Genomic DNA, 27,325 nt, shown 5'->3' on the forward strand with positions numbered 1-27,325 from the left:
TGGGGCATCCCAAAATATCCTCCTGGGGCACCCCAAAATATCCTCCGGGGCACCCCCAAAATATCCTCCGGGGCATCCTCACATATCCTCCAGGGCACCCCAAAATATCCTCCAGGGCATCCCCAAATTCCCCTGGGGCACCCCTAAATATCCTCCGGGGCACCCCAGATATCCTCCTGGGGCACCCCAAAATATCCTCCAGTGCACCCCAAATCACTCTGAGGCACCCCCAAATCCCCCTGGGGCACCCCCAGATCCCCTAGGGTGCCCCAAATTCCTCCCAGGGCACCCCAGATCCCCCTGGGGCAATCCCAAATATCTGCCAGGGCACCCCAAATCCCCCCCGGGGCACCCCCAGATCCCCTGGGGACAGGGGGACAGTGGGGTGGGTGAGGGGAGTGGCCGAGGGAGGGTTTGGGGACACTGGTGGCACCCGTGGGGACATTCTGGGCACCCCTGGGTCCCCCAGGGGCTCCCCCAGCACCCACTGGAATGGTCGGGCACTGTCCCCGGGTGTCCTGTGTGACACTGTCCCCGATGTCCCCTCCATGTGGCACTGTCCCCAGGTGACCCTGTGTCACCTCCGTGTGTCCGAGTGTCCCCACGTCCTCTCCGTGTCCTCACGTGACCCGGTGGTGTCCCTGGGTGTCCCCGTGTGTCCCCAGGAGTCCCCCCGTGTCCCCGTGCCCCGGGTGTCCCCGCGGTGTCCCTGGGTGTCCCCGCGTGTCCCCCATGTCCCCGTGCCCCGGGTGACGCAGTGTCCCTGCGTGTCCCGTGTCCCCGTGCCCCGGGTGTCCCTGGGTGTCCCCGTGTGTCCCCACGTGTCCCTCGTGTCCCTGTGCCCCGGGTGACGCAGTGTCCCTGCGTGTCCCGTGTCCCCGTGCCCCGGGTGTCCCTGGGTGTCCCCATGTGTCCCCGTGTGTCCCCGTGTCCCCGTGCCCCGGGTGACGTGGTGTCCCTGGGTGTCCCCGCGTGTCCCTGTGTCCCCGTGCCCCAGGTGATGCGGTGTCCCCGCGTGTCCCCATGTGTCCCCCGTGTCCCCGTGCCCCAGGTGATGCGGTGTCCCTGGGTGTCCCCTGTGTCCCCGCGTGTCCCCCGTGTCCCCGTGCCCTGGGTGATGCAGTGTCCCTGGGTGTTCTCGGCTGTCCCTGCGTGTCCCCCGTGTCCCCGTGCCCCGGGTGACGCGGTGTCCCCGCGTGTCCCCGCGTGTCCCCGTGTCCCCATGCCCCGGGTGACGCGGTGTCCCCGCGTGTCCCCCATGTCCCCGTACCCCGGGTGACGCAGTGTCCCCGTGTGTCCCCGCGTGTCCCCGTGTCCCCGTGCCCCGGGTGACGCGGTGTCCCTGCGTGTCCCCGTGTGTCCCCGTGTCCCCGTGCCCCGGGTGACGCGGTGTCCCCGCGTGTCCCCGTGTGTCCCCGTGTCCCCGTGCCCCGGGTGACGCGGTGCCGCGCAGCGTGGACCGGAAGGGGCAGTACCACTACCTGGTGAAGTGGCGGGACCTGCCCTACGACCAGGCCACCTGGGAGGAGGACGAGATGCCCATCCCCGACTACGACCTGCACAAGCTGGCCTACTGGAAACACCGGTGAGGGACACTGGGGACACTGGGAGGGACACTGGGGACACTGGGGACATCGGGGTTACAGGGCTGTGCCTACTGGAAACACCGGTGAGGGACACCGGGGACACTGGGAGGGACACTGGGGACACTGGGGACATCGGGGTTACAGGGCTGTGCCTACTGGAAACACCGGTGAGGGACACTGGGGACACTGGGAGGGACACTGGGAGGGACACTGGGGACACTGGGGACATCGGGGTTACAGGGCTGTGCCTACTGGAAACACTGGTGAGGGACACCGGGGACACTGGGAGGGACACTGGGGACACTGGGGACATCAGGGTTACAGGGCTGTGCCTACTGGAAACACCGGTGAGGGACACCGGGGACACTGGGAGGGACACTGGGGACACTGGGGACATCAGGGTTACAGGGCTGTGCCTACTGGAAACACCGGTGAGGGACACCGGGGACACTGGGAGGGACACTGGGGACACTGGGGACATCGGGGTTACAGGGCTGTGCCTACTGGAAACACCGGTGAGGGACACTGGGAGGGACACTGGGGACCCTGGGAGGGACGCTGGGGACACCGGTGAGGGACGCTGGGGACACTGGGAGGGACACTGGGAACACTGGGATGGACACTGGGAGGGACACTGGGGACACTGGTGAGGGACACTGGGAACACTGGGGACACTGGGAGGGACACTGGGGACACTGGTGACAGCTGGGGACATGGGGGACATGGCATCCCACAACGCTCTCACACTGCCACGTGTCCCCGTGTCACCCCCGTGTGTGTCCCTTGTCCCCGTTCCATGTCCCTGTGTTCCCGCCCTCGCGTCCCTGTCACCGTTGTCTGTCCCTGTGTCCCCACGGCCTCATGTCTGTGTGTCCCTTGTCACTCTTCGTGTCCCCGTGTCACCATCCCTGTGTCCTGCTCGTCTCCTGTCCCACTCCGGTGTCCCCTGATGTCCCGTGTGTCCCTGATGTCCCCTGGTGTCCCCTGATGTCCCTCTGGTGTTCCCTGTTGTCTCTGTGTCCCTCATGTCCCCATGTGTCCCTCATGTCCCCTGGTGTCCCTGGTGTCCCCGTGTGTCCCTGATGTCCCCTGGTGTCCCCCTGATGTCCACCTGTGTCCCTGGTGTCCCCATGTGTCCCTGGTGTCCCCGTGTGTCCCTGATGTCCCCTGGTGTCCCCCTGATGTCCACCTGTGTCCCTGGTGTCCCCATGTGTCCCTGGTATCCCCTGGTGTCCCCGTGTGTCCCTGATGTCCCCTGGTGTCCCCCTGATGTCCCCGGTGTCCCCGGTGTCCCCAGGGAGGTGTTCATGGGGGAGGACCCGGCCCAGCCCCGCCGTTACAAGAAGAAGAAGAAGGAGACGCCGGGGGAGGGGCCCCCCGACTCGCCCACCAACGACGTGAGTGACCCCAAAATCCCGGACACCCCAAAAACTGGGCACCCCAAAAACCCGGGCATCCCCAAAAACTGGGCATCCCCAAAAACCTGGGCACCCCAAAAACCCGGGCACCCCAAAAACCCGGGCACCCCCCAACCTGGGCACCCCAAACCTGGGCACCTCAAAACTGGGCACTCCAAAAACTGGTTGCCCCCAAAACTGGGTACCCCAAAATCTGGGTGCCCCCAAACTTGGGGACCTGAAAAACTGGGCACCCCCAAACCTGGCCACCCCAAAACCCAGTTCCCCCTGACACACCTGAGCCCCCGACACCTCCACGCCCTTCCCAGACCTGTGGGGGTTTTTGGGGTGTCCTGAACACCTGAGTCCCCCCCAAACCTGGCACTCCTGGCACACCTGAGCCCTGTGACACACCTCCAGGCCCCTGGGGGGTTTTGGGGTGTCCTGAAAACCTGAGTGCCCCCCAAACCTGGTTCCCCTGAGTCCCCCGACACCTCCACATCCTTCCCAGCCCCCTGGGGGTTTTTGGGGTCCCCTGAACACCTGAGTCCCCCCCAAACCTGGTTCCCCTGACACACCTAAGCCCACCTGAGCCCTGTGACACCTCCAGCCCCCTGGAGGTTTTTGGGGTGCCCTGAGTTCCCCCCAAACCTGGTTCCCCTGACACACCTGAGCCCTGTGACACCTCAGCCCCCTGGGGGTTTTTGGGGTGCCCTGAACACCTGAGTCCCCCCCAAACCTGGTTCCCCTGCATGCCTTGATGTCCTCCCCAGCCCCCAGGGGTTTCTGGGGTGCTCTGAGTACCTGAGCACCTGAGCCCTGTGACACCTCCAGCCCCCCGGGGGTTTTTGGGGTGCCCTGAGTACCTGAGTTCCCCCCAAACCTGCTTCCCCTGACACACCTGAGCCCTGTGACACCTCCAGCCCCCCGGGGGTTCTTGGGGTGCCCTGAGTTCCCCCCAAACCTGGCACTCCTGACACACCTGAGTCCTGTGACACCTCCACGTCCTTCCCAGCCCACTGGGGGTTTTTGGGGTGCCCTGAGTTCCCCCCAAACCTGGTTCCCCTGACACACCTGAGCCCTGTGACACCTCCAGCCCCCCGGGGGTTTCTGGGGTGCCCTGAGTCCCCCCCAAACCTGGTTCCCCTGACACACCTGAGCCCCGTGACACCTCCACGTCCTCCCCAGCGCCCCGGGGGGTTTCTGGGGTGGCGTGTCCCCCGTGGTGACAGCCGTGTCCCCGCAGCCCACGGTGAAGTACGAGACGCAGCCGCGCTTCATCACGGCCACGGGCGGGACGCTGCACCTGTACCAGCTGGAGGGGCTCAACTGGCTGCGCTTCTCGTGGGCGCAGAGCACCGACACCATCCTGGCCGACGAGATGGGGCTGGGCAAGACCATCCAGACCATCGTCTTCCTCTACTCGCTCTACAAGGAGGTGAGGGCACCTGCGGGGGCACCCATGTGGGGCTGGGGGCACCTGCGGGGGGCTAGGGGCACCCATGTGGTCACTGGGATCACCCATGTGGGGCTGGGGGCACCCATGTGGTCGCTGGGGTCACCCATGTGGGCACTGGGGTCACCGATGTGGGCACTGGGGTCACCAGTTTTATGGGGTCACCTGCCTGCTCCCTTGTTGTCACACACCTGTCCCCAAGTTTCGCAAGGGCCTGTCCCCGTGTCCCCAGGGCCTGGCCCCATGTGACACCGTGTCCCCAGGGCCTGTCCCCGTGTCCCCAGGGCCTGGCCCCATGTGACACCGTGTCCCCAGGGCGTGTCCCCGTGTGACACTGTGTCCCTCAGGGCCTGTCCCCGTGTCCCCAGGGCGTGTCCCCGTGTGACATCGTGTCCCCCAGGGCCTGGCCCCGTGTGACACCGTGTCCCTCAGGGCCTGTTCCCGTGTGACACCGTGTCCCCCAGGGCGTGTCCCCGTGTCCCCAGGGCCTGTCCCCGTGTGACATCGTGTCCCCCAGGGCGTGTCCCCGTGTCCCCAGGGCCTGTCCCCGTGTGACACCGTGTCCCCCAGGGCCTGGCCCCGTGTGACACCGTGTCCCCCAGGGCCTGTCCCCGTGTCCCCAGGGCGTGTCCCCGTGTGACACCGTGTCCCCCAGGGCCTGGCCCCGTGTGACACAGTGTCCCCCAGGGCCACACCAAGGGCCCGTTCCTCGTCAGCGCGCCGCTCTCCACCATCATCAACTGGGAGCGCGAGTTCCAGATGTGGGCCCCGGCCTTCTACGTTGTCACCTACACCGGGGACAAGGACAGCAGGGCCATCATCCGCGAGAACGAGTTCTCCTTCGACGACAACGCCATGAAGGGCGGCAAGAAGGCCTTCAAGATGAAGGTGAGGGGCAGGGGACACCCGGCGGTGGCACCTGGACACCTGGGGGTGGCACCTGGACACCTGGGAGACAGCAGGGTGGCGCCTGGACACCTGGCGGTGGCACCTGGACACCTGGGGGGTGGCACATGGACCCCTGGGGGTGGCACCTGGGGGGCAGGGGGGTGACACCTGGACACCTGGGGGTGGCACATGGACCCCTGGGGGGTGGCACCTAGGGGGCAGAGGGGTGACACCTGGACACCTGGGGGACAGCGGGGTGGCACCTGGATACTTGGGTCACCTTGGGGTTCTGGGTGGGGTTTTTCCCTGTTTTGGGGTCCCGGGGGGGTTCTGGGTGGGTTTTTTTCCATGTTTTGGGGGGCTGGGGGGATTTGGGGGGTTCTGGGCAGAGTTTTTCCATGTTTTGGGGTGCTGGGTGGGGATTTTTCCATGTTTTGGGGTGCCGGTGGGCTCTGGGTGGGGTTTTTCCATGTTTTGGGGGTCTGGGTGAGTTTTTTTCCCTGTTTTGGGGTGCTGGGGGGCTCTGGGTGGGGTTTTTCCATGTTTTTGGGCTCTGGGTGGGGTTTTTTCCCAGTTTTGGGGTGCTGGGGAGCTCTGGGTGGGGTTTTTCCCTGTTTTGGGGTGCCAGGGGGGTTCTGGGTGGGGTTTTTCCCTGTTTTGGGGTGGCGGGGGGCTCTGGGTGGGGTTTTTTCCCTGTTTTGGGGTGCCAGGGGGGTTCTGGGTGGGGTTTTTCCATGTTTTTGGGCTCTGGGTGGGTTTTTTTTCCCTGTTTTGGGGTGCTGGGGGGCTCTGGGTGGGGTTTTTTCTCTGTTTTGGGGTGCCGGGGGGCTCGGGGGTCCCCGCTGAGCCCTCCCCGTGCCCGCAGCGCGAGGCCCAGGTGAAGTTCCACGTGCTGCTCACGTCCTACGAGCTCATCACCATCGACCAGGCGGCGCTGGGCTCCATCCGCTGGGCCTGCCTGGTGGTGGACGAGGCCCACCGCCTCAAAAACAACCAGTCCAAGGTGGGGGGACGCCCCCAGAACCCGGGCATGGGGCTGGGGGGCACCCCAGAACCCGGGCATGGGGCTGGGGGGCACCCCAGAACCCGGGCATGGGGCTGGGGGGCACCCCAAAAGCTGGGGGGTGTGAGTGGGGGGCACCCCAAAACCGGGGGGATCCCTGATTTCAGGGTCTGAGGGTGCCCAGGCAGGAGCCAGGGGTGTCCCTGGTGGATTTTGGGGTCTGAGGGGGGGATCAGGAGTGTCCCAGGTGGATTTTGGGGTGCCCCAGGTGGATTTTGGGATGTCCCCAGTGGGTTTGGAGGGTTTCAGGTGGGTTTGGGGCTGCCCCTAGTGGGTTTGGGGTGCCCAGGTGGGGGGATCAGGGGTGTTCCCAGGTGGATTCGGGGTGCCCAGGTGGATTTTGGGCTGTCCCTAGTGGATTTGGGGTGTTCCCAGGTGGGTTTGGGGTGCCCAGGTGGGTTTGGGGTGCCCAGGTGAGTTTGGGGTGCCCAGGTGGGGGGATCAGGGGTGTTGCCGGGTGGGTTCGGGGTGCCCAGGTGGGTTTGGGGTGTTCCCAGGTGGGTTTGGGGTGCCCAGGTGGGTTCGGGGTGCCCAGGTGGGTTCGGGGTGCCCAGGTGGGGGGATCAGGGGTGTTGCCGGGTGGGTTCGGGGTTCCCAGGTGGATTTTGGGGTCTGAGGCCGCGTCCCCGCAGTTTTTCCGCGTGCTGAACGGGTACAAGATCGAGCACAAGCTGCTGCTCACGGGGACGCCGCTGCAGAACAACCTGGAGGAGCTCTTCCACCTGCTCAACTTCCTCACGCCCGAGCGCTTCAAGTGCGTCGCCCGTGTCCCCCGTGCCACCTCTCGTGTCCCCTGTGCCACCTCCTGTGTCACCTGTGTCACCCATGCCACCTGTGCCACCTGTGTCACCTGTGCCACCTCCTGTGTCCTCTGTGTCATCTCCTGTGTCCCCATGTCACCTGTGTCACCTGTGCCACCTGTGTCCCCTGTGTCACCTCCTGCCCCACCAAATCCTGGTGTCCCCTTGCTGACCCTGTCCCCTGTCCCCAGTAACCTGCAGGGGTTTCTCTGTCCCCTCCATGTCCCCATGTCCCCTCGCTGACCCTGTCCCCGTGTCCTCCTGTCCCCACACTGACCCTGTCCTTGTGTCCCCATGTCCCCTCGCTGACCCCATGTCCCCGTGTCCCCAGTAACCTGGAGGGGTTTCTCTGTCCCCTCCATGTCCCCATGTCCCCTCGCTGACCGTGTCCCCGTGTCCCCACACTGACCGTGTCCCCGTGTCCCCAGTAACCTGAAGGGGTTCCTGTGTCCCCTCCATGTCCCCTTGCTCACCCTGTCCCTGTGTCCCCACACTGACTGTGTCCCCGTGTCCCCAGTAACCTGGAGAGGTTTCTCTGTCCCCTCCATGTCCCCATGTCCCCTCGCTCACCCTGTCCCCGTGTCCCCGTGTCCCCAGTAACCTGGAGGGGTTCCTGGAGGAGTTTGCTGACATCTCCAAGGAGGACCAGATCAAGAAGCTCCACGACCTGCTGGGCCCCCACATGCTGCGGCGCCTCAAGGCCGACGTCTTCAAGAACATGCCGGCCAAGACGGAGCTGATCGTGCGCGTGGAGCTCAGCCCCATGCAGAAGTAGGCCGCTGTCCCCTCCCCACGGGGCTGTCCCCAGCCCTGCCACCGCCGCGGTGTCCCCGGAGCGGCCGCGGTGTCCCCAGAGCGGCCGGTGGCACCGCTGTCCCCCGCAGGAAGTACTACAAGTACATCCTGACGAGGAACTTCGAGGCGCTGAACTCGCGGGGCGGGGGGAACCAGGTGTCGCTGCTCAACATCATGATGGACCTCAAGAAGTGCTGCAACCACCCCTACCTGTTCCCCGTGGCCGCCATGGTGGGGACATGGGGACACCAGGGACACCCAGGGCTGTGGGGGGGCATGGGGACACCTGGGGGTGTGGGGGGATATGGGGACACAGGGACAGCGGGGATGTGGGGACAGCCAGGGGGTGTGGGAGGACACAGGGACAGAGGGGACACGGGGACAGCGGGGACATGGGGACAGCCAGGGGTGTGGAGGACATGGGGACACCAGGGACAGCGGGGACGTGGGGACACCAAGGAGTGTGGGGAGACATGGGGACACTGGGACAGCAGGGACAGATGGGGGATGTGGGGGGACACGGGGACAGCGGGGACACGGGGACAGCCAGGGGTGTGGGGGAGTTTGAGGGCTGGAGGGTTGTGGGACATGGGGACAGGGAGGGGACACGGAGGGACATGGGAGGGTTCAAGGGATGTGGGACATGGGGACAGGGAGGGACATGGGGACATGGAGGGACATGGGGACAGGGAGGGGACATGGGAGGGTTCAAGGGATGTGGGACATGGGGACAGGGAGGGGACACAGGGATGTGGGCTGGTGGGACCTGGGGACATGGAGAGATGTGGGGACAAGAAGGGGTTGGAGTGACACGGCAGGGACAGAGGGACATGGAGATCGTGGGGGGACACGTGTCCCTGTGGGTGCTGTCCCTGTGGGTGACCCGGCGCTGTCCCCGTGGGTGACCTGGCGGTGTCCCTGTGGGTGACCTGGCGGTGTCCCCGTGGGTGACCCGGCGCTGTCCCCGTGGGTGACCTGGCGGTGTCCCTGTGGGTGACCCGGTGCTGTCCCCGTGGGTGACCTGGCGCTGTCCCTGTCCCCAGGAGTCCCCGAAGCTGCCGAGCGGCGCCTACGAGGGCGGGGCCCTGATCAAGGCCTCGGGGAAGCTGCTGCTGCTGCAGAAGATGCTGCGCAAGCTGAAGGAGCAGAACCACCGCGTGCTCATCTTCTCCCAGGTGGGACCCCAAAAACACCCCAAAATATCCCAAATTATCCCCAGAACCACCCAAAATCCCTACAGAACCACCGTGTGCTCATCTTCTCCCAGGTGGGACCCCAAAAACACCCCCAAAACACCCCAAAATGTCCCTGAAATACCCCAAAACCACCCAAAATCCCTAGAGAACCACCACGTGCTCATCTTCTCCCAGGTGGGACCCCCAAAACCAGCCCAAAATATCCCAAATTATCCCTGAGATACCCCAAAACCACCCCCAGAACCACCGGGTGCTCATCTTCTCCCAGGTGGGACCCCAAAATCCCCCCAGTCTGCCCAGTACGGGCTGTCCCAGCACCCCCAGTCCCTCCCAGTCTGCCCAGTGCCAGTCCCAGCACTTCCAGAGTGCCCAGTGCAGGCTCCCCAGTCCCTCCCAGTCGCTCCCAGTCCCTCCCAGTCCCTCCCAGTTTGCCCAGTGCCAGTCCCAGCACTCCCAGAGTGCCCAATGCAGGCTCCCCAGCCTCTCCCAGCCTCTCCCAGTCCCTCCCAGTCGCTCCCAGTGTGCCCAGTGCAGGCTCCCCAGCCTCTCCCAGCCGCTCCCAGTCGCTCCCAGTCTGACCAGTACGCGCAGATGACGAAGATGCTGGACCTGCTGGAGGATTTCCTGGACTACGAGGGCTACAAGTACGAGCGCATCGACGGCGGCATCACCGGGGCGCTGCGGCAGGAGGCCATCGACCGCTTCAACGGTAGGGACAGGGGACAGGGGACAGGGACAGGGGACAAGGGACAGGGGACAAGGGACAGGGACAGGGGATGGGGACAGGGACAGGGACAGGGGACAGGGACAGGGGATGGGGACAGGGGATGGGGACAGGGGACAGGGGACAGGGGATGGGGACAGGGACAAGGGACAAGGGACAGGGAGAGGGGATGGGGACAGGGGATGGGGACAGGGACAAGGGACAAGAGACAGGGGACAGGGACAGGGGATGGGGACAGGGGACAGGGACAGGGGACAGGGACAGGGGACAGGGACAGGGGACAAGGGACAAGGGACAAGGGACAAGGGACAGGGACAAGGGGACAGGGGATGGGGACAGGGGACAGGGACAGGGGACAGGGAGAGGGGACAGGGGACAGGGAGAGGGGACAGGGGATGGGGACAGGGACAGGGACAGGGGATGGGGATGGGGACAGGGACAGGGGATGGGGACAGGGACAGGGACAGGGAATGGACCAGGGCCCTGTGGCAGGTGGCCATCGACCGCTTCAACAGTAGGGACAGGGGACAAGGGACAGGGGATGGGGACAGGGGACAGGGGGAGTTCAGGTGGTTTTGGGGTGAATTTGGGGCATTTTGGGTCAGTCACTGACGCCGGGGGGCGCAGCAGTGAGGGTGGGTTTGGGGTGTTTTTGGGGTGAATTTGGGGTGTTTTTGGGGTGGATTTGGGGCGTTTTGGGTCCGTCACTGACGCCGGGGGGGGCAGCGCCGGGGGCGCAGCAGTGAGGGTGGGTTTGGGGTGTTTTTGGGGTGAATTTGGGGCGTTTTGGGTCCGTCACTGACGCCGGGGGGGGCAGCGCCGGGGGCGCAGCAGTTCTGTTTCCTGCTGTCGACGCGGGCCGGGGGCCTCGGCATCAACCTGGCGACGGCCGACACCGTGGTCATCTTCGACTCGGACTGGAACCCCCACAACGACATCCAGGTGGGCACCGGGCACCTGGACACTGTCACCTGTGCAGTGCCATCCCCCGGCACCGGGCACCTGGACAGTGTCACCTGTGCAGTGCCATCCCCTGGCACCGGGCACCTGGACAGTGTCACCTGTGCAGTGCCATCCCCTGGCACTGTGCACCTGGACAGTGTCACCTGTGCAGTGCCATCCCTGGCACCTGGACAGTGTCACCTGTGCAGTGCCATCCCCTGGCACCGGGCACCTGGCCCCTGTCACCTGTGCAGTGCCATCCCCTGGCACTGTGCACCTGGACAGTGTCACCGGTGCAGTGCCATCCCCGGCACCTGGACAGTGTCACCTGTGCAGTGCCATCCCCTGGCACTGTGCACCTGGCCAGTGTCACCTGTGCAGTGCCATCCCCTGGCACCGGGCACCTGGCCAGTGTCACCTGTGCAGTGCCATCCCCTGGCACTGTGCACCTGGACACTGTCACCTGTGCAGTGCCATCCCTGGCACCGGGCACCTGGCCTGTGTCACCTCTCAGCCATGTCACCTGGCCAGTGTTACCCTCCCTGGCTCCGTGTCTCCCCTGATTGCCAAGTCCCTGCGGTGTCCCCACGATGTCCCCACGATGTCCCCACGATGTCCCCACGATGTCCCCACGATGTCCCTGTCCCCGCAGGCCTTCAATGGGGCTCACAACATCAGCCAGGGTGTCCTCCCATGTCCCTGACGTGTCCCTGGTGTGTCCCCATCCCATCTGACATGTCCCTGGATGTCCCCATGAGGTCCCCACAATGTCCCCACCATGTCCCTGACCTGTCCCCTCCCTCTCAGGCCTTCAGCCTCGCTCACCACCTCAGCCAGAGTGTCCCCTCATGTCCCTGGGGTGTCCCCATCCCATCTGACGTGTCCCTGACGTGTCCCTGGGGTGTCCCCACGATGTCCCTGACCTGTCCCCTCCCTCTCAGGCCTTCAGCCTCGCTCACCACCTCAGCCAGGGTGTCCCCTCATGTCCCTGCTGTGTCCCTGGTGTGTCCCCATCCCATCTGACGTGTCTCTGGGGTATCCCCATGATGTCCCCACCATGTCCCTGACCTGTCCCCTCCCTCTCAGGCCTTCAGCCGCGCTCACCGCATCGGCCAGGCCAACAAGGTGATGATTTACCGCTTCGTGACGCGGGCCTCGGTGGAGGAGCGGATCACGCAGGTGGCCAAGCGCAAGATGATGCTGACGCACCTGGTGGTGCGCCCGGGGCTGGGCTCCAAGGCCGGCTCCATGTCCAAGCAGGAGCTCGACGACATCCTCAAGTTCGGCACCGAGGAGCTCTTCAAGGACGAGAACGAGGGTGGGCCCCGCGCCGGGCTGGGCTGGGCTGGACTGGGCCGTGTTGGGTTGGACTGGGTCATGCTGGGTTGGGTTGGGCTGGGCTGGACTGGGTCATGTTGGGTTGGACTGGGTCATGCTGGGCTGGGCTGGACTGGACTGGGTCATGTTGGGTTGGACTGGGTCATGCTGGGTTGGGCTGGGCTGGACTGGGTCATGTTGGGTTGGACTGGGTCATGCTGGGTTGGGCTGGGCTGGGCTGGGCTGTGTTGGGTTGGACTGGGTCATGCTGGGCTGGGCTGGGCTGGGCTGGGCCGTGTTGGGTTGGACTGGGTCATGCTGGGTTGGGCTGGGCTGGACTGGGTCATGTTGGGTTGGACTGGGTCATGCTGGGCTGGGCTGGACTGGACTGGGTCATGTTGGGCTCTGTTGGGTTGGACTGGGCTGGGCTGGGCTGGGCTGGACTGGGCCATGTTGGGCTCTGTTGGGTTGGACTGGGCCACATTGAGTTGGACTGGGCAGGACTGGGCTGTGCTGGGCTGGACTGGGCCATGTTGGGCTCTGTTGGGTTGGACTGGGCTGGACTGGGCCACGTTGGGTTGATCTGGGCTGTGTTGGGTTGGACTGGGTCACACTGGGTTGGACTGGGCTGGACTGGGCCATGATGGGCCATGTCAGGGTGTGACAAAGCCATGTCACATCATCTTGGGATGTGACAAAGCCGTGTTGGGCCATGTTGGGGTGTGACAAAGCCGTGTCACATCACCTTGGGATGTGACAAAGCCATGTTGGGGTGTGACAAAGCCGTGTCACATCACGTTGGGATGTGACAAAGCCGTGTTGGGCCATGTTGGGATGTGACAAAGCCGTGTCACATCATGTTGGGATGTGACAAAGCCACACTGGGCCATGTTGGGCCATGTCGGGGTGTGACAAAGCCATGTCACATCACCTCGGAGCGCGTCCGGCCGCGTGCCAGCGCGTCACGCGGTGTGGCCACGCAGGGGACAACAAGGAGGAGGACAGCAGCGTCATCCACTACGACAACGAGGCCATCGCGCGGCTGCTGGACCGCAACCAGGACGCCACCGACGACGCCGACGTGCAGAACATGAACGAGTACCTGAGCTCCTTCAAGGTGGCCCAGTACGTCGTCAGGGAGGAGGACAAGGTGTGCTGGGGACACCAGGGACATTGGGGACACCGGGGACACTGGGGGACACCGGGGGACACGGGCATGGCGGAGCTGGGGAGCCTGGAGGGGATGGAGAGAGGAGATGCTGGGGGGGTGGAGGACATGGGGACGTTGGAGATGGTGGAGGTGACAGCGATGGGGACAGTGGGGTGGGGACAGTGGGGTGGGGACAGTGGGATTGTGGACAATGGGATGGGGACAATGGGATTTGGGACAATGGGATGATGGAGTTGGGGACACTGGAGAGGATGGAGATGATGGGGACAGCGGAGATGAAGATGATGGGACAGTGGAGATGGGGATGATGATGATAACGATGAGGATGATGATGATGGGGATAGGGATGATGATGATGATCAAGGTGGGGATGATGATGGGGGTGGGGATGATGATGGTGGGGATAGTGGAGATGATTGAGATGATGGAGATGATGATGGGAATGGTGGAGATGATGGACATGATGATGATGATGATGATGATGATGGGAGTGGTGGAGATGATGGACATGATGATGATGGGAATAGAGATGATGGAGATGATGATGACGATGGAGATGATGGTGAAGATGATTGAAATGATGATGGTGATGATGATGATGGGAATGGAGATAATGGAGATGATGATGATGATGATGATGATGGAGATGATGGTGAAGATGATTGAATTGATGATGATGATGATGATGATGATGATGATGGAGATGATGATGCTGGAGACACCAAGGACAGGGATGCCGCTGCTGGGCACGCCGTCCCCAGCGCTGACCGACGGGGCGCTGACCCCTGGGTGACCCCGGGTGACCCCTGGGTGACCCCGGGTGACCCCGAGTGTCCGGCAGATCGAGGAGATCGAGCGGGAGATCATCAAGCAGGAGGAGAACGTGGACCCCGACTACTGGGAGAAGCTGCTGCGGCACCACTACGAGCAGCAGCAGGAGGACCTGGCCCGCAACCTGGGCAAGGGCAAGCGCGTGCGCAAGCAGGTCAACTACAACGACGCGGCCCAGGAGGACCAAGGTGGGCACTGGGATGGCACTGGGACACACTGGGACACGCTGGGATGGCACTGGGAGGGACTGGGACAGACTGGAACACGCTGGGATGGCACTGGGACAGACTGGGAGGGACTGGAAGGGACTGGGATGGAGCCTGGGCAAGCGCGTGCGCAAGCAGGGCAACTGCAACAACGCAGCCCAGGAGGACCAAGGTGGGCACTGGGAGGGACTGGGATGGCACTGGACGCACTGGGGTGGCACTGGGACACATTGGGGTGGCACTGGGACACACTGGGAGGGATTGGGACACACTGGGATGGCACTGGGACACACTGGGAGGGATTGGGACACACTGGGATGGCACTGGGACACACTGGGAGGGACTGGGACACATTGGGGTGGCACTGGGACACACTGGGGTGGCACTGGGACACGCTGGGGTGGCACTGGGACACACTGGGGTGGCACTGGGACACGCTGGGAGGGATTGGGACACACTGGGGTGGTACTGGGACACGCTGGGGTGGCACTGGGACACACTGGGGTGGCACTGGGACACATTGGGATGGGTGGCACTGGGACACACTGGGGTGGCACCGAGTGTCCCCAACGCTGCCGTGTCCCCCAGACAACCAGTCCGAGTACTCGGTGGGCTCCGAGGAGGAGGACGAGGACTTCGACGAGCGGCCCGAGGGTGAGTGGCCCCAAGGGGGGTCAGGGTGGCCCAAGGGGGGTCAGGGTGGCCCAAGGGGGGTTTGGGTGGCCCCAAGGGGGGTTTGGGTGGCCCCAAGTGAGGTTTGGGTGGCCCCAGGAGGGTCAGGGTGGCCCCAGGGGGGTCAGAGTAGCCCAAGGAGGGGGTTGGGTGGCCCCGGGGGGGTCAGGGTGGCCCAAGGTGGGGGGTGGGTATCCCCAAGGGGGGTTTGGGTGGCCCCAGGGGGATCAGGGTGTCCTGGGAAGGGTCAGGGTGGCCCAAGGGGGGGTTTGGGTGGCCCCAGGGGGGGTCAGGGTTGTCCCCAAGGGGGGGTCAGGGTGCCATGGGGGGGTCAGGGTGCCATGGGGGGGTCAGGGTGTCCCCAAGGGGGGGTCAGGGTGCCATGGGGGGGTCTGGGTGCCGTGGGGGGTGCTGACCCCTGCCCTCCCCCAGGCCGGCGTCAGTCCAAGCGGCAGCTGCGGAACGAGAAGGACAAACCCCTCCCCCCACTGCTGGCCCGGGTGGGCGGCAACATCGAGGTGAGGGGACACTGGGGACACCCCGGGGCCTGGGGACACCCCGGGGCCACCGGAGTCACCTCCCGGTGGGGGTCAGGGGGTGCTCGGACACCTGAGTGACCTCTCAGCACCTGGGTGCCCAAATCAGAGGGTCAGGGGTCACCTGGACCCCACTGTCCCCCTGTGTGGGGACAAGGCAAGGGGGTCTCCAGACAGCCAGTGTCCCCGATGTCCCCTCAATGTCCCTAATGTCCTCGATGTCCCCTCAATGTCCCCAATGTCCCCAGTGTCTCCTTGATGTCCCCAGGTGCTGGGGTTCAACACGAGGCCTTGCTCAACACCCTCGTGTGCTGGGGGATGATGGCAGGGTGTCCCCTGTCACCTGTGTCCCCCGCGTCCCCCTGACCCCCCGATGTCCCCAATGTCCCCTCGACGTCCCCAGGTGCTGGGGTTCAACACGAGGCCTTCCTGAACGCCGTCATGCGCTGGGGGATGATGGCAGGGTGTCCCCTGTCACCCGTGTCCCCCTGAACCCCCAATGTCCCTGATGTCCCCGATGTCCCTGATGTCCCCAATGTCCCCTCAATGTCCCCAATGTCCCCAGGTGCTGGGGTTCAACACGAGGCAGCGCAAGGCCTTCCTGAACGCTGTCATGCGCTGGGGGATGCCCCCCCAGGACGCCTTCACGTCCCAGTGGCTCGTGCGGGACCTGCGGGGCAAAACCGAGAAGGAGTTCAAGTAGGTGACAACGGGGACAGCTGGGGACACCACAGGGGACAGCTGGGGACACCGTGGAGGGGTGGTGGCACTGGGGAGGGGCGGGTGGTGTCAAGGACAGGCGGTGGCATCAAGAACAGGCAGTGGCATCAAGGATGAGTGGTGGCATCGAGGACAGGCGGTGGCATCAGGGACAGATGATGGCACCAGGGACAGGTGGTGGCAGAGTAGCGAGGTGTCCGTGTGTCCCCATGTCCTTTGTCCTCGTGTGTCCCCATGTCCTCTGTGTCCTTCTGTGCCCATGTCCTTATTGTCCCCGTGTCCCCTCATCTCCCTGTGTGTCCCAGTGCCCTCCATTGTCCCATGTCCCCTGGTGTCCCCCCATGTCTATGTCCCCCAATGTCCCCCGATGTCCCCAGTGTCCCCTGATGTCCCCAATGTCCCCCGATGTCCCCGTGCCACGTGATGAGCCCTTACTCAGCCGAGCGCCGTCGCTGTCGGTGTTCCTGGGGACCGGACGAGGCCGTGTCCCCCTCAGCCCGACACAAAGCCACCCCCGATGTCCCCGTGTCCCTCGGGGGGCCGGGTGTGGCCCAGGGGACGCCAGAGTGGTGGCAGATCCCTGCCGTGACCGGCACAGCCCCCACGGGCGCCATGACGAGGGGACGGGCTGATGGTGCGGGGACAGCGGGGACACTGGGGACATTGGGGACACTGGGGACATTGGGGACATTGGGGACACTGGGGACAGCAGGGACAGCGGGGACACTGGGGACACTGGGGACACTGGGGACAGTAGGGACAGGATCTATGGGGACAAGGGACTTTGAGGACAAGGGACCATGAGGATGAGTGACTTTGGGGACAGGGACCTTGGGGACAAAGACCCTGGGGTTGTGACCTATGGGGACAGGGGTCCTGGGGACGGGATCTGTGGGGACAGTGACCCCGGGGCAGGGTGTGTGGGCACGGGGGTGGTGGCACAGGCGGTGGCAGTGGCACAGATGGGGGTGGTGGCACAGGCGGTGGCGGTGGCACAGGCAGGGGTGGTGGCACAGGCAGGGGTGGTGGCACAGGCGGTGGCGGTGGCACAGGCAGGGGTGGTGGCACAGGTGGCACAGGCAGGGGCGGTGGCACAGGTGGTGGCAGTGGCACAGGCAGGGGTTGTGGCACAGGCAGGGGCGGTGGCACAGGCGGCACAGGCAGGGGTGGTGGCACAGGCGGTGGCGGTGGCACAGGCAGGGGTTGTGGCACAGGCAGGGGCGGTGGCACAGGCGGCACAGGCAGGGGGTGGTGGCACAGGCAGGGGCGGTGGCACAGGTGGCACAGGCAGGGGTGGTGGCACAGGCAGGGGTGGTGGCACAGGCGGTGGCCCTGAGCGCTGTCCCCAGGGCCTACGTGTCCCTGTTCATGCGCCACCTGTGCGAGCCGGGCGCCGACGGCTCCGAGACCTTCGCGGACGGCGTCCCCCGGGAGGGGCTGTCCCGGCAGCAGGTGCTGACCCGCATCGGCGTCATGTCCCTCGTCAAGAAAAAGGTACAGCATGGGGACAGCCTGGGGACAGCCTGGGACAGCCTGGGATAGCCTGGGGACACACCTGGGACAGCCTGGGACAGCCTGGGGGCAGCCAGGGACTGCCCTGAGGACACCTTAGGGACAGGCTGAACACTTGGGGACATCCCTGGGACACCTGGGGACAGCGTGGGGGACAGCTTGGGGACAGGCTGAACACTTGGGGACATCCCTGGGACAGGCTGGGGACATACCCAGGACACCTGGGAACAGCCTGGGGACAGCCTGAACACCTGGGACAGCCTGGGGACAGCCTGGGGACAGCCTGGGACAGCTTGGGGACACACTTGGGACAGCCAGGGACAGCCTGGGGGACAGGCTGAACACCTGGGGACACCCCTGGGGACAGCCTGAATAGCTGGGGACACACCTGGGGACACACCTGGGTCAGTTTTTGGAGTCCCCCCAAGCTGCTCCTTGGGGGGCTTTTAGGGTCCATTGGGCAGGTTTTTTTGGGTTGGTTTTTGGGGTTTGGGGGGGGTTCTGGGGTGGGTTTTTGGGGTGCCCTGACCTTGCTGTGTCCCTCCCCAGGTGCAGGAGTTCGAGCACATCAACGGCCGCTGGTCGCTGCCCGAGCTGGGCCCTGGGGGGGTTTTAGGGTCCATTTTTGGGGTTTTGGGGATGGGTTTTTAAGGTTTTGGGGGTTTTTGGGGTGGGTTTTTGGGGTGCCCTGACCCTGCTGTGTCCCTCCCCAGGTGCAGGAGTTCGAGCACATCAACGGCCGCTGGTCCCTGCCCGAGCTGGCCCCCGAGCCCAGCGCCGACTCCAAGCGCTCGTCCCGCGCCTCCTCCCCCGCCAAGACCGGCCCCCCCCAGCCCCGAGCAGAGCGGCCCCCCCAGCCCCGCACCCCCCACGCCCGGTACCGGGGGACACGGCTGGGGACACGGGGACAGGGCTGGGGACACGGCTGGGGACACGGGGACAGGGATGGGGACACGGCTGGGGACACGGGGACAGGGCTGGGGACATGGCTGGGGACACGGGGACAGGGATGGGGACAGGGCTGGGGACACGGGGACAGGGATGGGGACACGGCTGGGGACACGGGGACAGGGATGGGGACACGGGGACAGGGCTGGGGACAGGGCTGGGAACACGGGGACAGGGATGGGGACATGGCTGGGGACACAGGGACAGGGCTGGGGACACGGGGACAGGGATGGGGACACGGGGACAGGGCTGGGGACAGGGCTGGGGACATGGGGACAGGGCTGGGGACACGGGGACAGGGATGGGGACACGGGGACAGGGATGGGGACATGGCTGGGGACATGGGGACCCAGCTGGAGGCACGGGGACAGGGATGGGGACATGGGGACAGGGGACATGGCTGAGGACAGGAATGGGGACACGTCTGGGGACAGGATGGGGACCGATGTCCTGATGTCCCCTGTCCCCAGCCACGCCGGCGCCCAGCGAGCGCGGGGACGGGCCAGGGCCACCCCCGGACAGGGACGAGGGTGACACCAGGGACGAGAAGGAGCCCAAAGGCCCCGAGAAGATGGAGACAGATGTGAGTGGCACAGCTGTCCCCAACCCTGTCCCCAACCCTGTCCCCACCACGTCCTCCCTGTTCCCAGTCACGTTCTCCTTGTCCCCAGTTCCGTCCCATCCTTGTCCCCAGCTGTGTCCTGGCTGTCCCCAGCTGTCCCCAACGCTGTCCTCACCCTCCTGTCCCTGTCCCCATCCCCATCCTTGTCCCCATCCTTGTCCCCAGCTGTGTCCTGGCTGTCCCCAGCTGTCCCCAGCACTGTCCTCACCCTCCTGTCCCTGTCCCCATCCCCGTCCCTGTCCCCTCCCCACCGCTGTCCCCGTGTCCCCCCCTCTCTGTCACTCTCGGAGGGGGGGTGATGTCCCCATGGGGACACCGAGGGTGACAGCCCCGCCCTGTCCCCGCAGCCTCCTGTCCCCGAGGTGCCACCGTCGCCGGGCGATGGCAGCGAGGCCGAAGGGCCCCGCAAGGGGGACGAGGAGGAGGGACCCGGCCACAGGGACCCCGAGGCCGAAGGGCCCCCGGCCCGTGAGGAGCGGCCAGGTGAGACCCCCCAGGAAACCCCAAATCCCGGGAAGCACCAAATCCCAGAAACCCCAAATCCCCAAAACCCCAAATCCCAGAAACCCCGAATCCCCAAAACCCCAAATCACTGGAAAACCCCAAATCCCAGAACACCAAATCCCAGAAACCTCAAATCCCAAAAACCGCAAATCCCAAAACCCCCAAATCCCAAAAATCCCAAATCCCTGGAAAACCCCCAAATCCCAAAAATCCCAAATCCCCAAATGCCAGAACCCCAAATCCCAAAAACCCCAAATCCCCAAATCCCTGGAAAACCCCAAATTCCAGAACCCCAAATCCCCAAAACCGCAAACCCCAAAAACCCCAAATCCCAGAACCCCCACATCCCCAAAACCCCAAATCCCAGAACCCCAAATCCCTGGAAAACTCCAAAAACCCCAAATCCCAAAAACCCCAAATCCGAAAAACCCCAAACCCCAAAAGCCCCAAACCCCAAATCCCTGGAAAACCCCAAACGCCCCAAACCCCGAATCCCGCCCCGCTGCCCTGGCAGGAGCCGAGGCCGAGAAGGTTCCGGGGCTGGACAAGGGGGACGAGAAGGCCCCGGAGGAGGAGCCCAAGGAGCGCCCGGGGGACCCCGACCCCAAAAGAGGTGCCGGGGGAGGGGCTTAGAGGAAGGGGCGTGGCCTAAGCAGGACTGTGTTGTGCTTGATAGGAGGCGTGGCCTAATTTGCAGTGGGTGGGGCTTAATGGAAAGAGGAGTGGCCTAACAGAGTGGGTGGTGCTTAACCAAAAGGGCGTGGCCTAATGCAGAGTGGGCAGGGTTTAATGGAAAGGGGTGTGGCCTAAACCGGAGGGGGCGGGGCTTAACCCACCCCTTATCTCATTTATTGTTGGCTGATTTTCAGGGGGGCTGGGGGATAATTTGGGGTGCCCGGGGGGGGTCAAACATGTCTCTGTGCCCCCCAAACATGTCCCTGACCCCCCAAATGAGTCCCTGTCCTCCCCAAATGAGTCCCTGACCCCCCAAACGAGTCCCTGACCCCCCCAAACATCTCCCTGACCTCCCCAAACGTGTCCCTGACCCCCCCAAACATGTCTCTGACACCCCAAACATGTTGCTGACCCCCCAGACCTGTCCCTGACCCCCTAAATGAGGCCCTGTCCCCCCCAGACCTGTCCCTGGCCCCCCAAACAAGTCCTTCACCCCCCAAACGTGTCCCTGTCCCCCCAAACATCTCCCCGACCTCCCCAAATGAAACCCTGACCCCCCCAAACCTGTCCGTGACCCCCCCAAACGTGTCCCTGGTCCCCCCAAATGAGTCCCTGGCCCCCCAAACCTGCCCGTGACCCCCCAAACGTGTCCCTGACCCCCCAAATGTGTCCCTGACCACCCCAAATGAGTCCCTGACCCCCCCAAACGTGTCCCTGGCCCCCCCAAATGAGTCCCTGGCCCCCCCAAATGAGTCCCTGGCCCCCCCAAACCTGCCCGTGACCCCCCAAACGTGTCTTGGCCCCGCAGAGGAGCTGAAGGCCGAGAAGGAGCCCCGGCCGGACGCGCGGCCCAACGGCCGGCGGGAGGACAGGGCCGAGAAGCCGCGGTTCATGTTCAACATCGCCGACGGCGGCTTCACGGGTGAGCACGGGGACACCCGGGGACAGCCAGGGGACAGGGAGGGGACAGTCAGGGACACCCCGGGGACAGTCAGGGGACAGGGAGGGGACAGCCAGGGATAGCCAGGGGACAGCCAGGGGACAGGGAGGGGACAGCCAGGGATAGCCAGGGATAGCCAGGGGACAGCCAGGGACACCCCAGGGACAGCCAGGGGACAGCCAGGGACAGCCAGGGGACAGCCAGGGGACAGGGAGGGGACAGCCAGGGATAGCCAGGGACAGCCACGGGACAGGGAGGAGACAGCCAGGGACAGCCAGGGGACAGCCAGGGACAGCCAGGGACAGCCAGGGATAGCCAGGGGACAGCCAGGGACACCCCGGGGACAGCCAGGGATAGCCAGGGGACAGCCAGGGATAGCCAGGGATAGCCAGGGACAGCCAGGGATAGCCAGGGGACAGCCAGGGACACCCCGGGGACAGCCAGGGATAGCCAGGGGACAGCCAGGGGACACCCCGGGACACCCAGGGGACACCCCGGGACAGCCAGGGATAGCCAGGGGACAGCCAGGGACAACCAGGGACACCCCGTGACAGCCAGGGACACCAAGGGGAGACCCAGGGGACACCCGTGGACACCCAGGGGACACACCCGGGGACCCCCTGACCCGCTGCCCCCCGGCAGAGCTGCACACGCTGTGGCAGAACGAGGAGCGCGCCGCCATCTCCTCGGGGAAGCTCAACGAGATCTGGCACCGGCGCCACGACTACTGGCTGCTGGCCGGGATCGTCCTGTATCCTTGGTGTCACCGCGGGGATTTGGGGTGTCACCGCGGGGATTTGGGGTGTCACTGCGGGGATTTGGGGACAGTGACAGCACGGTGAGGGTGACAGCACAGTGAGGGTGGCACTGGCACCAGGCTGCTGGCCGGGATCGTCCTGTATCCTTGGTGTCACCGCGGGGATTTGGGGTGTCCTCAGGCTGGGGACAGTGACAGGATGGTGAGGGTGACAAAGTGAGGGTGACAAAGTGAGGGTGACAGCCAGGAGAGGGTGGCATCCATTCGTGGTGTGCTGTGTCTGGGGGATGTTGGGGACAGGGAGATGTGATGATGCAGTGACACGGTGACACGGTGACAGGTGACAGGTGACACAGTGACAGGTGATAGTGTGACACAGTGACAGGTGACACAGTGACATGGTGACAGGTGACAGTGACACAGTGACAGGTGACACACAGTGATAGGTGACAGAGTGACACAATGACACGGTGACACAGTGACAGGTGGCAGGGTGACAGGTGACAGGTGACACAGTGACAGGTGACACGGTGACACAGTGGCACGGTGGCAGTCCTTAGCGCGCAGCCACGGCTCCGTGTGCTGTGTAAGGGGGATGGTGGGGACAGGGTGATGCGGTGACAGGGTGACACAGTGACACGGTGACATGGTGACACAGTGACATGGTGACACGGTGACACAATGACACGGTGACAGTCCTTAGCCACGGCTCCGTGTGCTGTGTAAGGGGGATGGTGGGGACAGGGTGACATGGTGACATGGTGAGAGGTGACACGGTGGCAGGGTGACACAATGACATGGTGACACAGTGACATGGTGACACAATGACACGGTGACACGGTGGCAGTCCTTAGCGCGCAGCCACGGCTCCGTGTGCTGTGTAAGGGGGATGTTGGGGACAGGGTGACATAGTGACACAGTGACACGGTGGCAGGGTGACACGGTGACACAATGACACGGTGACACAGTGGCAGGGTGACATGGTGAGACGGTGACACGGTGGCAGGGTGACAGGTGACACAATGACACGGTGACAGTCCTTAGCGTGCAGCCACGGCTCCATGTGCCATGTAAGGGGGATTTGGGGACAGGGTGTAGCGGTGACACAGTGACACGGTGGCAGGGTGACATGGTGACACAATGACACGGTGACACAGTGGCAGGGTGACACGGTGACACGGTGACACGGTGGCAGGGTGACAGGTGACACGGTGACACGGTGGCAGTCCTTAGCACGCAGCCACGGCTCCGTGTGCTGTGTAAGGGGGATGCTGGGGACAGGGTGATGCAGTGACACAGTGACACGGTGACACAGAGACACGGTGACATGGTGACACAGTGACATGGTGACACAATGACACGGTGACAGTCCTTAGCGCGCAGCCACGGCTCCGTGTGCTGTGTAAGGGGGATGCTGGGGACAGGGTGATGCAGTGACACAGTGACACGGTGACACAGAGACACGGTGACATGGTGACACAGTGACATGGTGACACAATGACACGGTGACAGTCCTTAGCGCGCAGCCACGGCTCCATGTGCCATGTAAGGGGGATTTGGGGACAGGGTGTAGCAGTGACACAGTTACACGGTGACACGGTGACAGGGTGACACGGTGAGACGGTGACACGGTGGCAGGGTGACACGGTGACACAATGACACGGTGACACGGTGGCAGGGTGACAGGTGACACGGTGACACGGTGGCAGTCCTTAGCGCGCAGCCACGGCTCCGTGTGCTGTGTAAGGGGGATGCTGGGGACAGGGTGACATAGTGACATGGTGACACGGTAGCAGGGTGACACAGTGACACGGTGACACGGTGGCAGTCCTTAGCGCGCAGCCACGGCTACGCGCGCTGGACCGACATCCAGAACGACGGCGCCTTCGGGGTCATCAACGAACCCTTCAAGGGCGAGGCCTCCAAGGGCAACTTCCTGGAGATGAAGAACAAGTTCCTGGCGCGCCGCTTCAAGGTCAGCGCCCGCGGTGGCACCGGGTGGCACGGGGGTGACAGCGGGGGTGGCACGGGGGGTGACAGCGAGGGTGGCCTTGCACGAGGGGCTGGGATGAGCGGGAAGGGAGCCGAGGGTGCTCGGACACCTGGGTGGGGGCTGCAGGTGTTGGGTGAGGTCAGGGTTGGGCGCTTGGACATCTGTGTCGTCCAGATGTTGGTGAGGTCAGGGCTGGACCCACCAACAGCTGGACCCTCCAGATGTTGATGAGGTCATAGGTGGGTGGGTGTCTGGACACCTGGGACCTCCAGCTGTTGGGTTTCCCCACACCTGACCCCCCCCAACACTTGGACCCTCCAGCTGTTGATGAGGTCAGGGCTGGACCCACCAACACCTGGATCCTCCAGATGTTGGGTTTCCTCAAACCTGGACCCAACACCTGGATCCTCCAGCTGTTGATGGGGTCAGGGCTGGACCCTCCAGATGTTGATGGGGTCATAGGTGGGTGTCTGGACACCTGGCCCCTCCAGCTGTTGATGAGGTCGGGGCTGGCCCCTCCAGCTGTTGATGGGGTCAGGGCCAGCCCCTCCAGCTGTTGGTGAGGTCAGGGCTGGCCCCACCAACACCTGGATCCTCCAGATGATGAGGTCAGGGTTGGACCCACCAACACCTGGCCCCTCCAGCTGTTGATGAGGTCAGGGCTGGGCCCCTCCAGCTGTTGATGAGGTCATGGCTGGCCCCACCAACACCTGGCCCCTCCAGCTGTTGATGGGGTCGGGGCTGGCCCTTCCAGCTGTTGATGGGGTCGGGGCCGGCCCCACCCACGCCCCCCGCCCCGCTGACCCCCCTGCCCCGCCGCAGCTCCTGGAGCAGGCGCTGGTGATCGAGGAGCAGCTGCGCCGCGCCGCCTACCTGAACATGACGCAGGACCCCAGCCACCCCGCCATGGCCCTCAACACGCGCTTCGCCGAGGTCGAGTGCCTGGCCGAGAGCCACCAGCACTTGTCCAAGGAGTCGCTGGCGGGCAACAAGCCGGCCAACGCCGTGCTGCACAAGGGTAAGAGGCGGCAGGGCCGGCGCGCCCGGCGCGGACGCCCGGTGTAGCGCCCGCCTCGCTGCTCTGTACGCGCTGTGTGACGCCATTAAAGAGGGGTTCTGCTCCCAACGCCGCCTCCCGGTGTCTCCTTGCTCTGCGTGCGCTTCCGCGGGGGCTGGGCCGCGCCGGGGTGCCGGGGCGCGAGGGAAGCGCGAGCGAGGTCGGAGTAAGGTCCGAGTAAAGTCCCAGTAAAGTCTGATTAAGGTCTGAGTAAAGTCCCAGTAAAGTCTGATTAAGGTCTGAGTAAAGTCTGATTAAGGTGCCAGTAAAGTCGGATTAAGGTGCCACTAAAGTCCGAGTAAAGTCAGATTAAGGTGCCAGTAAAGTCCCAGTAAAGTCTGATTAAGGTCTGAGTAAAGTCTGATTAAGGTCCCAGTAAAGTCTGATTGAGGTCCCAGTAAAGTCTGATTAAGGTGCCAGTAAAGTCCGAGTAAAGTCGGATTAAGGTGCCAGTAAAGTCCGAGTAAAGTCTGATTAAGGTGCCAGTAAAGTCTGAGTAAAGTCAGATTAAGGTGCCAGTAAAGTCCGAGTAAAGTCGGACTAAAGTCAGGTTAAGGTCGGAGCTAAGTCCTAATAAAGGATTTTATTAGGTCAGAATAAGGTTGGAGTAAAGTCCAAGTAAGGTTGGAGTAAGGTCGGACTAAAGTAAAGACCTAGTAAAGTCCAAATAAGCTCAGAGTAGAGTCCTAGTAAAGTCGGAGTACGATCAGCATAAAGTCAGAGTAAAGTCTGAATAAGGTAGGCGTGAAGTCAGACTAAAGTCTTAGTAAAGTTCTGAGTAAAGTCCTAGTAAATTCTGAGTGAGCTCGGAGTAAGATCAGAGTAAAGCCAGTGTAAGGAGGGAGGCGCATGGAGGGGTTGTGGCTTGGCGCTGAGGTGGCTCTGCTGAGTAGCTGTGGTGTAAAGCTGGAGTATGTTCCTAGTGCCGTCCTGTGTGTATCTCTGGAGTAGTTTACGCCTTGGTCCCTTCTCCCTTCCCTCCCTCCCTTCCTCCTCGCCCGGGGGTGTTTTGGTGGAGTATCCCCGGAGTATCCCCGCAGTGCATGCTGGGAGTAAGCCTGGAGTAGCGCCGGTGTTTGCATGCGCCGGAGCACCCCGGTGTAAGCCCGGAGTATCCCCGGTGTAATTAATGCGTAAAGCCCAGAGGACTCTGGAGGGATGAGCTGAGTAAACCCGGATGGTGTATTTAATGCCAGGAGTATCTCTGGAGTAACTCCAGAGCACACCCGGAGTCACCTCCGCCGTGTCCGAGGAGTAGCCACAGAGTAGCCACAGAGTAGCCCTGTGTGTGCGGGCCTGCAGTAAGGCAGGAGTAACCCTGGAGTATCTCTGGGGCATCCGAGGAGTATCCCCAGAGTGTTAAGAGTAACCCTGGAGTATCCCTGGAGTACCTCGAGGAGATACTCAGAGTAAGGAGCACACCTGGGGTATCTCTGCTGTGGGCGAGGCACACCCTGAGTAAGACAGGGGTAAACCTTGAGTAAGTCAGGAGTACACCCAGAGTAAGTCAGGAGTACACCCAGAGTAACTCCGGAGCACCCCCCGGGTACTCCCACCCTACTCACACCCCCTGAGTAAGCTCCGAGTACCCCCTGAGTAACTCCCAGCTCCTCCCCCTCCCTCTCCCCACCCCCCCATTCTCACGTGAGTATCTCCCACCCACCCCCTCCCCGCGAGTAACCTGCGAGTAACCTGCGAGTAACCTGTGAGTAAGCTGCGAGTAGGCTGCGAGCAGGTGCGGGACGGCCCCCCGGCGCTGACGGGCGGCTGTTTTCTCTCTCTCTGTCCCCCCCGGCCCCGCGGGCAGTGCTGAACCAGCTGGAGGAGCTGCTGAGCGACATGAAGGCGGACGTGACGCGCCTGCCGGCCACGCTGTCCCGCATCCCCCCCATCGCCGCCCGCCTGCAGATGTCCGAGCGCAGCATCCTCAGCCGCCTGGCCAGCAAGGGCACCGAGAGCCACCCCCCGCCCGTAAGTGACCCCTGGGGACACTGCCATTGTCACCCTGTCACACTGT

The 27,325-nt window shown here is 64.0% G+C and overlaps 1 protein-coding gene across 1 annotated transcript in view; it reads left to right on the plus strand.

The window, feature by feature from the left end:
- CHD3 (chromodomain helicase DNA binding protein 3) overlaps positions 1–27,325 on the plus strand; it is a 47,375-nt gene that overhangs the window by 16,395 nt on the left and 3,655 nt on the right. Inside the window, exons 14-40 of the mRNA XM_053969331.1 lie at positions 1,454–1,585; positions 2,884–2,983; positions 4,230–4,421; positions 5,127–5,327; positions 6,193–6,330; positions 7,023–7,144; positions 7,788–7,961; positions 8,075–8,216; positions 9,029–9,160; positions 9,773–9,890; positions 10,723–10,847; positions 11,934–12,165; positions 13,148–13,314; positions 14,177–14,354; positions 14,961–15,026; positions 15,477–15,562; positions 16,146–16,279; positions 17,650–17,794; positions 18,526–18,671; positions 19,214–19,343; positions 19,730–19,865; positions 20,401–20,499; positions 21,370–21,483; positions 22,144–22,252; positions 24,101–24,233; positions 25,074–25,269; positions 27,116–27,279. Coding sequence (XP_053825306.1) covers positions 1,454–1,585; positions 2,884–2,983; positions 4,230–4,421; positions 5,127–5,327; positions 6,193–6,330; positions 7,023–7,144; positions 7,788–7,961; positions 8,075–8,216; positions 9,029–9,160; positions 9,773–9,890; positions 10,723–10,847; positions 11,934–12,165; positions 13,148–13,314; positions 14,177–14,354; positions 14,961–15,026; positions 15,477–15,562; positions 16,146–16,279; positions 17,650–17,794; positions 18,526–18,671; positions 19,214–19,343; positions 19,730–19,865; positions 20,401–20,499; positions 21,370–21,483; positions 22,144–22,252; positions 24,101–24,233; positions 25,074–25,269; positions 27,116–27,279 — 3,811 coding nt within the window. The remainder of the gene's footprint in view (positions 1–1,453; positions 1,586–2,883; positions 2,984–4,229; positions 4,422–5,126; positions 5,328–6,192; positions 6,331–7,022; positions 7,145–7,787; positions 7,962–8,074; positions 8,217–9,028; positions 9,161–9,772; positions 9,891–10,722; positions 10,848–11,933; positions 12,166–13,147; positions 13,315–14,176; positions 14,355–14,960; positions 15,027–15,476; positions 15,563–16,145; positions 16,280–17,649; positions 17,795–18,525; positions 18,672–19,213; positions 19,344–19,729; positions 19,866–20,400; positions 20,500–21,369; positions 21,484–22,143; positions 22,253–24,100; positions 24,234–25,073; positions 25,270–27,115; positions 27,280–27,325) is intronic.

The sequence above is a fragment of the Vidua macroura genome, unplaced genomic scaffold, assembly GCF_024509145.1.
Source record: "Vidua macroura isolate BioBank_ID:100142 unplaced genomic scaffold, ASM2450914v1 whyUn_scaffold_181, whole genome shotgun sequence".
Taxonomy (NCBI): domain Eukaryota; kingdom Metazoa; phylum Chordata; class Aves; order Passeriformes; family Viduidae; genus Vidua; species Vidua macroura.